This window comes from Mus caroli, chromosome 7, assembly GCF_900094665.2.
Source record: "Mus caroli chromosome 7, CAROLI_EIJ_v1.1, whole genome shotgun sequence".
Classification (NCBI taxonomy): domain Eukaryota; kingdom Metazoa; phylum Chordata; class Mammalia; order Rodentia; family Muridae; genus Mus; species Mus caroli.
In genome coordinates, this window is record NC_034576.1 from 12,479,565 (window position 1) to 12,492,660 (window position 13,096).

Here is a 13,096-nt window from a genome sequence, read left to right on the forward strand (position 1 = left end):
AGAGAGAGAGAGAGAGAGAGAGAGAGAGAGAGAGAGAGAGAAAACGAACAGTTGGTGTGGTGGTTTGAATATTCTTGGCTTAGTGAGTGGCACTAGTAGGAATTATGGTCCCATTGGAGGCGATTTGACCTTGTTGGAGGAAGCATGTTATTGTGGGGTGAGCTTTGAGACCTTCATCCTAGGTACCTGAGGACAGTCTGCTCATGGATTCCTTTCTATGAAGATGTAGAACTCTCAGATCCTCCAGCAGCATGTCTGCCTGGATGCTGTCATGCCTCCGGCCATGCTGATAATGGATTGATCCTCTGAACCTGTAAGCTAGCCTCAATTAAATGTTCTTTGTAAGAGTTGCCTTGGTCTTGGTGTCTCTTTACAACAATGGAAACCCCAACTAAGACAGTGAGACAGTAAGCCAGACCCTGGGGAATGGTCAGGGTTATTATTTTGTAAGGTAAAACCTTTTGGGAGAACTAAGAGTGATTCCCATGAAAAAATGCCTTAATCCCTTACTAGAATATCGTCCATAATGACTTCCCATTGAGGACCAAGTTCCCAACTCATGAATTTTTGGGGCACATTGAAATCATGCCAAAACCATAATATCTTCTGAGCAATGCTGTATTTATGTAGGGAATCTCCTCACCTCATCTGATCTGGGAGCTCTGTTTTACATATCATATGACCCATACCCATCATGTATTAATATTCTCACCACTTCTTGACTTTGGTGCTAATAAGGCATCTCATCCTCCTTACATACCAAACTTTGCTCTTCCCACACAAGTATCCAGAAGGAGCAAAAGGGAGGAGATGAGCAGAGGATGAATAATTGCCATGGCTTCCATCCTATGCATATTCATGTATTAGCATCCAGTGTTATGTAGCAATTTGCTTCTGGAGAAGAGTAGGTTTATAAGTCTCAGGAAACTATTAAACCTATGAGCCTCAGGAAGCTCATGAAACTTACAAGACCAAGGCAGCTCAGGAAATTACATGATTCACAAGGGTTCCTCCCCAAAGTTATGTAAGTATTAAGCAATTTCTAGATGTCAGGGTACTCTTCAGGGGAACTGCCTGCAAGCTGTGTAGGGATTTTCAAATATACAGCATTCATGAGTCATTACCTATGATAGGCTTTTAGTGATGAGTCATAATCCATCACTCATATTCCTGTTGGCAACCTGAATGAACTCACTGGTTCACCTTATGTAGAATAAACATGTATTTATGTCTCCTTAGGAGGTCACATAACATCTGATATCTGATATCAAGTGGTTCCTTTTTATTTTTTATTCATTCTTTGGCAAGTTCCTACATGTATATAATGTATACTAAGCATATCCTCACTCACTTTCCTCTTCCTACTCATTCTTGACATCTCTCAATGCTTCAATTTCTACTTTCATATTTTCTCTCTCTGTGTATCTCTGTTTCTTTCTCTCAATCCACTGCTAACTAATCTTGTTCAATTGTTCTTGTTCAAATAACCATAGATGCAATGAGTGTCTGAGTGCAATGGCTGTGTCATGTTCAGAAGGCGATATTTCACAGCATGTTTTCCATATTTTGGTTCTTCCATTCTTCCACTCCCCTCCACTCCTTAATGTTTCCTGAGTCTTGAGGAAGGTGTTGATAGCAATGTCCCATTTAGTACTGGACACTCAACAAATACTTATACTCAGCACTTTGGCTGATTATTTCAGTATTGACAGCTACCTACTGTAGAGAGTCTTTTCTAGTCATTGTCAAAAGCAGAACTAATTTATAGGTATAAAAATAAGTATTTAGAAGGCAGTTTAGCAAATACCTATTTAGCAAAACAACAGTATGTAAGTTTCTCCAAGTGCCTGTGATCTTCTGGTATCAAGTATTGTTGCATCTTGTTCCTTTGGGCACATGACTGATGATCACATTCACCCTTTTAATCTTTCACTCACCAAAGGTCAGGCTTAGATGAGTGTTCAAAATGCTTGTTGGTACAGAAAATGATTGGAGGCCTTATCCTAATCCCTCTTTCAAAATGTACTATCCAATTCCATTCTGGGGATAAAAGAGTTTCAGAGGCCCACATTGGCTCTCCCTCCCATCTCACTCCAGCCATAAATGGGAGGTAGGAAGAGCTCTGATCCCTCCACTGTCTGAGTAGAATTTTCCATGAGCTGTCACAGATCTCTCACAGGGACTGAGGAAGAAGCTAAGAGAAACAGGAGGAGTTGGCAAAGGATTGAGACAATCCGGAAGCTGGGTTGCCTGCTGCAAGGAAGTAGGAAGGAGGGGCCATCTTGACATTAGAGCTTGGTGAACACTACCTGCTCCAATGCAGTTTCCCATGGGTCCTGCCTGCATCTTCTTGAGAAAAGGCATTGCTGAAAAGCAGCGGGTGAGGTGGGGATGGTACAGAGGATGGTAGGAAGATCAAGGGGATCTGGGGCATGGGGAAAAGAAGGGGTATGCAAATGCTGAGCAACAAGGGAAGCAGGTGGAGAGAGCACAAACTGAAGCTCAGGTAGCACTGTGTGGGCATAAGGGTCAGTGATCAGAAGTCAGAAGCAGAGGGGTATAGTGGAGTGAGACATAAAAGAGAGATGCTATGGAGCCAGTGTTGACAGCATCATTGTTTCATATGGGAAATCATATAATGATGATGGTGATGATGTTAATGGTAATGCTGCTTCTGCTGGTGGTGATGACAATGCTGGTGCTGAAGGTGGTGATGAGGATGGTGATGACAACGATGATAGTGATGGTGGTGCTGCTGCTTCTGATGATGATGATAATGGTGATGGTGGTGATGATGCTGATGATGGTATTAACAATAATAGCTATTGCTTATTAAGTCTTGCTGTTTGTCCAGTCTTGTGAAAAAGGCTTTACGTGCTTGATGGCATTCAGTCCTCAGAACAGCACATGAGGTTTGGTATAATTTCATTCCTATTTTACAAGGAAGTAAAATTGTAAACTGAGGCCATTAAGTTATGAAGTAGTTTGTTTTATGCTTGTACAGCCAACATGTCTCTCTCTCTCTCTCTCTTTCTATATCTGTTAATTTACTCATTTATTTACTTTTTCAGTCATGTTTGAGTCTCAGTAGCATATTCTTCATTGTAGGGCTTTAAAATTACCAGAGAGGGGAAAAAGAAAGGAGAGGTGAGAGGAATAAGGGGAAAAGATAGAAGGGAAGAGAAGAGGAGGGGACACAGATCAGAATGAGGCAAGGCATGGAAGGGAAAAATAGGGGAAGGAGGGAAGGGGAAGAGAGATGAGGGAAGGTAAGAGATTTCATGGTAAGAAAGAAGAGAGAAAATCCAAAGTGAGGTCTCCAAGAATAAGGTTGATAAGAAGTTAATTACCGGGCACTATGCCTGCTAACCAAGCATACCCTCAGGTGTACTCATGATTAGGGAACAATTACTAGCAATTCCTATATGTAAGACTAAGACTGAATATTCTATGAAAACCCCTCTGAGAATTGGTTTCACACAAGGAGAATCTCACCCCAGGAATGAGGATGGAGGTGCTAGAGTCAGTTGGATGTAGCAGAAAGAATTTGGCATAGCAGTCAGGAGTTCTACATCCTACTCTCAATCCTGTGTATGATCTTTGAGTGACTTCAAAGGAGTATGCATGTCATCAAAGCAGAAGAGGGTATTGTATTGGGGAAGAAATGGGACTGGAAAGAGTGGAACATGTACTGTATGTGGTGGTGCCAAAGTCAGCAAAGAACAATGATATAGGTGCGTGACAACATCATGATGCAAAACTGTTTTTTTTTTTTTTTTTGGTGATAAAACAAATTTAGTTTTAAGGGTTGAAGTGTCTGAGTATGTATCTTAGTTGGTAGAGTTTATCTAGCACATATAAGGCCCTAGATTCAATCTTCAGTACCATACAAAGTGGGTGTGGTGGGTTGTGTCTGTAGTTCTAGTGTCTGTCAGATGGAGGCAGGAGGATCAGAAGTTCTTTTTAGGTATTAGCCTGGCTACATGAAACTATCTCAATAAATAAGTAATAGAATAAATAAATAAGGGCCAATGAGATAGATCAGAAGGTAAAGGGACCTGTTGCTAAGTTTGATTACCTGAGTTCTATCTCTAGGTTTGTGGACAGAGAGAACCAATTGCCTCAAATTGTCCTCTGATTCCTCACAAGTACTTGGCGAGTACTTGCATTTCAAAACAATTAAACAAACAAACAAATAAATAAAAGGAAAATAGAACAACTTTATTTATCTCTCCCTTGAAAGGGGATATTCTATTTATGAGCTGTGTGACCTTTGGTGGGCTCATTAAATCTTTCTATTCTTTAGCTTCTCATGGGTGAGATAAGAACATTTGAGTCTGCCTCATTGATGTGGTTCTGAGGTATAAGTACAATGAAAGTACTCACACAGAGATCCCTCTGAACACAGTAGATGAGACATAATGTACTTTCTTTATCTGGGGAAGAACTTCTTATCCCAGGATGTTTGGGATAGAAAGTTGGAGATTAAGATGCAAAGGTGGGAGACAAGAAATGAGTGGGGATGGGAGAAAAGGGTCATTAGAGAAGAGCTGGGGATTGGAGTTATATTAGAGGGAGGAATATGAAAGTTAGAGGAAGACTGTGAAGGATCAGAAAGCTTGATGGAACAATGGGCTTTTTTGGGGAGGTGAGAATTGTATTTCTGACTCTTTCAATATCCTCTCCTGTGTTATTTTCAGGAGAGACCACTGGGACAGGATGAAATTGATGGTAATTCCTTTCTCAGATGCCCTTCCATGTAGTCACCTATTACTGCTCTCTTCTCCTGCATTTCTGTGTAAATTACCCCATGTAAAGAATGCTTTTCTCCTGTGTCCCTGATCAAATAAAATCTGCACAGCACATTTTGGATCATTTTAGGTTCTACTCCTTGAGTGTTGACAGGTGTCTGTCTCATTTGCATAAGTCACAGGGACTTGGAAATGATGCACATTTTAGAGTGATTAAAAAAGTTACCTTTTATGGGGGTTGTTTTTGAGATCCCTTTCAAGTTCACTCAAGAGTCTGAGAACTTCAGTGCTCTTAGGGTCATCTTCTTACTAACACATTTTTTTTTTTATATCCCTGCTTTAAAAAATGAACCATTTACTTCATTAAATGTATTCTTTGTAGAATCTCTAGCTGTGTCTCATTGATAGTTTCAAGGGATACCAGTCTTCCACAAAGACAATTTCAGGTTGCTCTAACATACTTCTCTCTTAACGTTTAGAGCTCCGGGAAGCATTTCTTGAATTTGACAAGGACCAAGATGGGTTCATCTCTTACAAGGATTTGGGCAATCTCATGAGAACGATGGGTTACATGCCTACAGAGATGGAGTTGACTGAGTTGGGCCAGCAAATCCGAATGAACCGTGAGGACATGGGGCAGGAGGCATCCCTGGAGTTGGGGACAGGGTGGGTGTAAGGAAGATGTTTAGGTTGAGAGTAGCACGTTAAATAGGAAGGTGGTTAAGGGGAAGAGCCATCTGCCAGAAAGCAGCTCAGGCTATACTTGAAGAAGATGCATTTGAAGTAGTTAGAAAGAGATGGGGCTAGATACTAGTTGCACCTTTTATTATTAAAAATGTTAAAGATTAAAAAATCATGTGTATCAACATTTTGCCTGCATGTATGTCTGTTCACCAAGCATGTGGCTGACATGATGCAGAAGCCAGATGAGAGTGTCAGGTCCCCTGGAACTGGGTTATAAACAGTCATGAGCTGCCACATGAGTTCTGGGTACTAAATCCAGGTCTTCTGCAGGAATAGGTAGTGAACTTAATACTGTATCTCTCCAGCTTCCCACTTTAAAATTTTAAATTTTAATTATTTTGTGTGTTGAGGGAGGATGGGGGTACATGTGAATGTCACAGTATTTGGGTGCTGATTGGAGAACAATTTCAAGGAGTTGGCTTTTTCCTTCCACCACATGGGTTCTGAGGCTCTAACCCAATGTCATCAAGTTGGGCAGGAAGTCCTTTTTACCTGCTAAGCCATCTACCTGGTCCATGAGTCCCACTTTCATTACTTACTTATTGTGGTCATTTTCAACAGTGGAATACTTCTGGAATATTCCTGGTTTTCAGTTTCCCCATCTATCAAGTAAAGACATGATTATGGCTTACTTATTCATTGTGTTGTGGAAAGGAAGGGATGCCACTGTGGGAAAGGTCATATTCCCCATTGTTCCTTACTGAATGCAAAATTTTATCGGTAGAGTTCATTGTAGTGGGGCTTGATGGATGTTGAACATGAACCTGGTCTTGGGACTAGTGCAACTCAGTAGCATTGCTCAGGAATACATCATTAAATGGAAATCAAAGTCAATTCTGTGATTGAAGCCATAATTAGGTTGGATCTTGGGCATGAATCTGAGTTAACAAGATTTCATTTCATTTCATAATAGTAGTTAAGTCTCTCTGCTGGTTTCATTATCTGCATGTTCAAGCAATTGCAACAGAAAATATTTAGAAAAGGAACTGTATCTACATTAAACACATAAGGACTTTCTACTTCTGTTTCTTAAATAATACAGCACAGCTTTTATTCACAGAACACCTCAGTATAGTAGATAATGGAAAATCTAGAGGTGACTAGAACATATGGGAGACTACAAGTGCAAGATACACACATTATGCCACCTATGACAGGAGCTTGGGCATTGATTTGCTTTGGTATGCTATGGATGTACTGGCACAAGTCTTCAATGGACACAAAGAGATGACTGTCACCATAACTGAAAGAGAGTGGTCCACATTTAAATCTTTATTTCTTCTATTGGTCTCTAGTTGGGGAAGTGTATAAGCTTTAAATCAATAAGATATTTGCTGAGTGGGTCTGGACAGATTACTCAGTGGTTAAGAGTGTACTGCTTTTACAAAGAACCTGAGTTTGGATCTCAGCATCCAGGTTGGGCACCTCTGTCATCTGTAACTCCATCTTCAGGAGAATCTGATGCCCTCTTCTGGCCTCTGAGGTAACTGCATTTATGTACGTACACAAACACACACACACACACACACACAAACAGAGAGAGTTTAAAATGAATAAAAATTAAAAGAGATTTTATGAAGGTCACCTAGTTATATGTATATCCTTTGTCTAATAAGTTCATATTGGAACAACCTGAGAACTTGACTTGGCTGGGTAGAGGTAGAAACTCAAAGAAAATCATTAGCATCCAGGAGACTGGGAACTGACATTTTTATGGCTTGAATGGGATAGTGGAGGGATGGAAACTCAATGCCTGTGGAATCATTGCTAACCATGATTCTTCTTCAGTTGGTGGCCGTGTAGACTTTGAAGACTTTGTGGAACTGATGACCCCCAAATTGCTTGCAGAGACAGCAGGGATGATTGGTGTCCAGGAGATGCGAGATGCCTTCAAGGAGGTGAGTTAATAACTCCATAATTCTGAGAGATGGGCAAGGGAGACACCATGGGGCTAATTTTATTAGTGTACAGAGTAGACTGTTCCTACCAAAAGCAACTAGTTGTGATTAGGTACAAGGAAGGAGAATAACATATTCCAAACATTTGGCAATATGTATTTATCTGATTTGACACTCACATACAATATTACGAATAAACACAATTCCTATCATACATATGAAGAAACTGAGGATCACAGATGAAATCCAATACCCTCTGTTTCCCCAGGTTGGGGCCTCTTGCTTCCTGCAATAGGAAGGAAGAATCTAAGAGTTTGATATTTTTAGGTGGGTGGAGCTGTTCTATGCAAGCACATTCTAGGACAGGGTATTCTAGGGCAGAGGTTCTATGATAGAAAAATATTTGTAGAAGTGAGCCAAGATCAAGTGATGGACATAACAAGAAACAGACAAGGTCACCAGGATGTGGGGGCAGGGTTCAGTGGTAGAGCCCCTGCCTAGAATCTCCCAGTGAGGGGCTGGTGGTGTGTCTCAGTGGTAAAGCATCTGCCTAGAATCCCCTAGTGAGGTGCTGGAGGTATAGCTCAGTGGTAGAGTCCCTGCCTAGAATCCCCCAGTGTGGGGCTGGGTGCTTGGTCCAGTGGCAGAGCTCCTGCACAGAACCTCCCAGTGAGGGGCTGGAGATGTGGCACAGTGGTAGAGCACTTGCCTAGAATCCCCCAGCAATGGCCTGGGGGTATGTGGTTTGGCACTAGAAAATTGCTTTAGGGTGTGCAAGGCCTTGGTCCCTCTTTAGCTTTCATTTCATATGGATTCTGCTACCCTTTTCCCCACTTTCCTCCTTCCTTAAAATATCTTCTTCCCCTCTTATTGTCTGCTTTCTAGTTTCATTTCTGAATCTGGTTTGTTTAACACAGTGATTTTCAGTACTGTCCATCTTACAAATGTCAAGAATAAATTTTACTTTGTGACCAACTAAAATCAGAAAGAAATTAAATATTTATGATAATTTAATACTTATAGTGACATGGGCTGATGACCCAAGTTCAGCCCTCAGGACTCATAGTGGGTCCTGTAAGTTGTTATCCTACCTTTACAGTGCATCATGGAATGTATGTGCCCACATGTGTACACACACATAAAGAAACAAATATGCAGATATTTGCACCCAACCAATGGACATAAGCTGCTGACCCCTGTGGTTGAATTAGGGAAAGGCTAATTAGGGAAAGGTTGAATTAGGAAGAAGCTGAGGAGGAGGGTGACCCTGTAGGAGTACCAGCAGTCTCAATTAACCCGGACCCCTGAGATCTCTTACACACTGGACCACCAACCAGGCAGCACAGACTAGCTAATATGAGGCTCCCAACACATATACAGCAGAGGACTGCTGAGTCTGGGTTCAGACAGAGAAGATGTACCTAATCCTCAAGAGACTAGAGTCCCAGGGAGTTTAGAGGTCTGGTTGGGTAGGTGTTGTGTACATCCTTGTGGAGACAGGGGGGTGGGGATATGTTGTGGAACAGTTGGAGGGTGGGATAGTGGGGGAAATAAAATCTAGAGTTTAAAATAAATAAATAAATAAATAAATGACAAAAACAAACAAGCAAGCAAATAAATGTAATAATTTATTTAAAGACATGGAAAGCAAACAAAAGCTCTTGGTCATGACAGATCTGTCACACTAGTGATGATGATTCCTTGAGTCTATGAATATGTCTAAACTCATCTAGTTGAATGTATTATACATATACATAGCTTTTTGTATATAAATTATACCACAATAAATATATTTAAAATAATGTAGGTGAAATTTTAAAAAATAATGGTGATGAGCCATCATTCCAGTAGGTGATATGTTCTAAGTGCTTAGCTTAGTTCTTGGACTCCATTGAGTGACTAGAACCTGGACTTTCCTCAAGGCCCCTCTCTTCAGTGAAGCTGATAGAGCCTCATTGTTTCTGTTTAGTTTGATACCAATGGAGATGGGGAGATCACACTGGCAGAACTGCAGCAGGCCATGCAGAGGCTGCTGGGGGAGAAGCTCACACCCCGGGAGATTGCTGAGGTGGTACAGGAGGCTGATATCAATGGAGATGGCACTGTTGACTTTGAAGGTAATACTTTGGGGAAGAAATCCAGGAATCTACACCTGTGACTTCTCTATATGGTTCTCCCTCCAGTTCATCCACTCTATAATCTTCTCCAAGTTCTCATTTGAAGGTGTGTTCTCATTTCATGTGTGTTGCTGTGATAAAGCAGCTCACTCATTGGTCTTTGCTCAGCTAGCTTTCTCATGTAGCCCAGAATCACTTGTCCAGGGAATGGTGCAGCCCAGAGTAGACTGGGGACTCCTGTACCAATTAGTAATGAAACAAAGACCCACAGCTATGCCCACAGGCCAATCTGATTCTGGTAGTTCTTCAGATGAGGTTTCCCCTTTCCAGACAACTCTAGGTTGTGTCAAGTTGATAGTAACTATGAACTAGTACCCTGTGGAATCACATTTGAGGGAGGCAAATTTAACCTTGGCTATATCAAGTTTAAATTGTGATATTCTCTGAATTAAAGTACTCAGCATCTAGTTATTGCCTTCAGGCTGGGTCAAAATCTATAGTCTGTTTTTCAAGTCCATGCCTATTTAGCCTACCCACTCTTATCTTTTGTAACCATGATGTGAATTGGTATGCTCTGGGGGAGCATGTTTCCTAGTCTGCATCCTTCAACTTCTCTTCCCTGTAACCTATGTCCTGCCCTCTTGTTGCACTTATAATACTTATGAATCCTTCAAGGAAACAAGCCAACCCTCTTTTGTCAAGAATCTCCCCTCTCCCTTGTCTGAATAAATTAAGCCTGATTGTGAACTTTACGGGACTTTGTTTTTTTCTATGGAACATACCTTGTGTTTGTTTCCATGCTGCAGGACAGATGAGTGTCTCTCTCCCACCTCTCTCTCTCTCTGGCATTGTGTGTGAGGTCAATGGACTGTGTGTGTGAGTGTGTGAAATGCACACTCACACAATTCAGAAAAGGGTATTTGGCATCCTGATCAACCACTTTCCACTTCATTCCACGGAGACAGGAGCTCTCTCTGAACTTGAAGCTGTGTTGGTAGTTTGCAAGCCCCAGCAATTGTCCTTGGAAACCTCCAACAAAACTATGGTTACGGGTTCACAATGGGATTTTTATGTCTGTACCAGGGATGCAAGGCAAGCTCCTCCTGCTTTTGCAGGAAACACTGATCCAGCTCCCCAGTCATTTTGAGTGGAGTTCGGAAATCATATCTGCTCTACAGGTCCCCAAATGGAAACTTAGTAAATGTGGTGGGTACCTGCTGGATCTTAACAGTCTCAGATATACCATGTGCATCAGTGAAAGTGGGGACAAATGGAGATGAGGCTATCAGACAGAGTTAAGCCAACTATAATCAAGGGAAGTATAGGATGACCTCAAAACACAGTGGGGCCAGCAAGTTCATCTGGAATTAAGCCTAAACAAAGCAAGGGGCGATCTGTTCCTGCAGGGTTTTTTATTTACTGTCCACTTGATCTCAAACAGGCCAGTTTCTCTTACTAGGCTTTTATTTTTGTAGCATGGCACTCTTCCAGGAACACTGAAAGATAGAACAAAGGCTAGAAATATAACTCTGTAGGTAAAAGCATTTGCTGCCCAAGTATGAGAACCTGAGTTTGGATGCCTAGTACCCAGGGCCCTGTGCCTGTAACTGGTGGTAGATAGGGCTAGAGAGTAGAGGTTCACTGAAGTTCCTCGGCCACCAGCCTAACAAAAAATTGGTGAGAAGAGTCTGGAGAGATGGATCAGTGGTTCAGAGTGTTGGCTGCTCTTCTAGAGGTCACATCACCCACAGAGTTTCACAACTCCAATTTCAGGAGATCCAAGATCCTGTTTTGCTCTTACTGGGAATGTACATGGTACACATGTATACATGCATGCAAAATACAGACACACATTAAAACAACATCAACATCAGCAACAACTAGTAAAGCCCCAGGTGCAGTGAGAGACCCATTTTCAAAGGAATAAAATAAGGAGGATTACAGAAGGACACGGGGCATCCTCCTGTGCCCTCTACATGCATGCACAGGTGCATGTGCATCTGTATATACATTCATATAACATACATACACACTCATATACACAATGAAATCAAGTACTAATAATTTCTGTTTATAAGCTCTTAGTATTTTATGAACACTATGTCATAGAGAGTTCAATGACTAATGTCATTGCCTGCAACATAGGAGAAGCTCCCCAAAGTAGCTCCAGGTGCCTTACAGAGGAGCCTCACAGGAGTTTTTGTTTTTTGTTTTCCTTTCTTTCTTTCTTCAGAGTTTGTGAAGATGATGTCTCGTTGAAGAGGTAATAGAAGCTCCAGGCACATGCTGCCTTGTCAACATGGCTGAGCACTTGCAGAGCACTGGATACCCAGAATACCTTAAAGGATGGAGGTTGGGAGTAGGCTTGCCCCAGTATGGAGTGGGGTGCAACTGCAAACAGTTGCTTTGCTTCTTGGGAGCAGGGACATACATAGAAGCAAGTTTAGAAGGAAGACTCTATGTATATAAATCTGAATTATACTAGGATCTAGTGCCACTCAAGCATGCCAGAAGCTATGGCATCATTTCCTAATCTCTTTCCCACCACGTTCTCCTTCCATGACTCCCTTGGTTAAAAGATGGCATGGAACTTTTTCACAGTCCAAAGGAAAGAAAAGAAAGCCTTTCAAAAAGTTACACACATAGCTTATCTTTCCCCTGACTACTCTAAAAACGACGCCATTTCCTTCTCTTGGTAAGAGAGTGTCCCACTAGTCACAGGGTTATAATGAAAATCCTAATAAGTATCAGTTTAGAAATGTCTCAGGATGAGGCATTCACAGTTGTGTTTTTCCAGTTCCTCAGAAGCAGAGTCTGTTACTCCCCCTGTAAACATCCATGTCCCTGCCCTAGTGTGAGATAACCCTGGAGGAACTGAGCTAAACTGCAAATCTGGATTATAAAGGTTTAGTGCAAGCTGATCCCTGCGAATATTTAATCCCCTGCAAAATCAAAGAGAGAGAGAGAGAGAGAGAGAGAGAGAGAGAGAGAGAGAGAGAGAGAGAGAGAGAGAGAATTCCCCAAATCCCTAGCCCAAGCCAAGTGACTGCAACATCCTTCCTGGAAGCCCTCTGCTGCTGTGTTGATTTATCCCTGGCTTCTCCAGGCTTGTTTCTCTACCTTAGGTAGTTTGTGAACTTCACCCCTCATGTATGGATATGGATCTGGACCCTTCAGTTGCTTTATCATTCAAGATAAAGAATTTGTGTCATATCTTCCTCCAAGCTTTTCTTGCATTGAAGTCCATTATCTAGAAATATAGAAAATGTCATCTGATCCTTGATCCAATAGCTTCAATTTATATGACTGAAATAAAGTAAAAGTAGAAGAAGATATATTTCCCATTCTCTTGTCTGTGGTTGCTGTTTCTGTTGTGTCACTATCCAGGAACTACTTGATTTTCTTTTAGTGTTTTTTTTTCTCCCTTTCTCTCTTTTTTTAGTATTTATGTAGCAGTTATCTCTGAATTGAAACATTTCAACCCAGAGGAAAGCTTGTTAAGACTCATGAAATCCTAAAGGAGGCTCCTTAAGACTCAGGAAGTAACCTCCCTCTTCTCAGAGGTCAAGTGGAGGGGGTGGTAATG

The 13,096-nt window shown here is 41.5% G+C and overlaps 1 protein-coding gene across 1 annotated transcript; it reads left to right on the top strand.

Moving 5' to 3' along the window:
• The first annotated feature begins 2,141 nt into the window (after nucleotides 1-2,141).
• Nucleotides 2,142-12,843, top strand: Cabp5 (calcium binding protein 5). Its single transcript, XM_021168315.1, has 6 exons — nucleotides 2,142-2,380; nucleotides 4,701-4,731; nucleotides 5,231-5,374; nucleotides 7,284-7,393; nucleotides 9,363-9,510; nucleotides 11,744-12,843. The coding sequence occupies exons 1-6, from the start codon at nucleotides 2,318-2,320 to the stop codon at nucleotides 11,767-11,769; spliced, it is 522 nt and encodes a 173-aa protein (XP_021023974.1). The 5' UTR covers nucleotides 2,142-2,317; the 3' UTR covers nucleotides 11,770-12,843.
• Nucleotides 12,844-13,096: the final 253 nt, after the last annotated feature.

What these genes read in the sequence shown, in the direction of transcription:
- Cabp5 (XM_021168315.1), top strand. Translation starts at nt 2,318, where the DNA reads ATGCAGTTTCCCATGGGTCCTGCCTGCATCTTCTTGAGAAAAGGCATT. An exon ending in GCATTGCTGAAAAGCAGCGG is followed by an intron (nt 2,381 to 4,700) that starts GTGAGGTGGGGA and finishes TGTTATTTTCAG; the next exon opens with GAGAGACCACTGGGACAGGA. An exon ending in TGGCACTGTTGACTTTGAAG is followed by an intron (nt 9,511 to 11,743) that starts GTAATACTTTGG and finishes TTCTTTCTTCAG; the next exon opens with AGTTTGTGAAGATGATGTCT.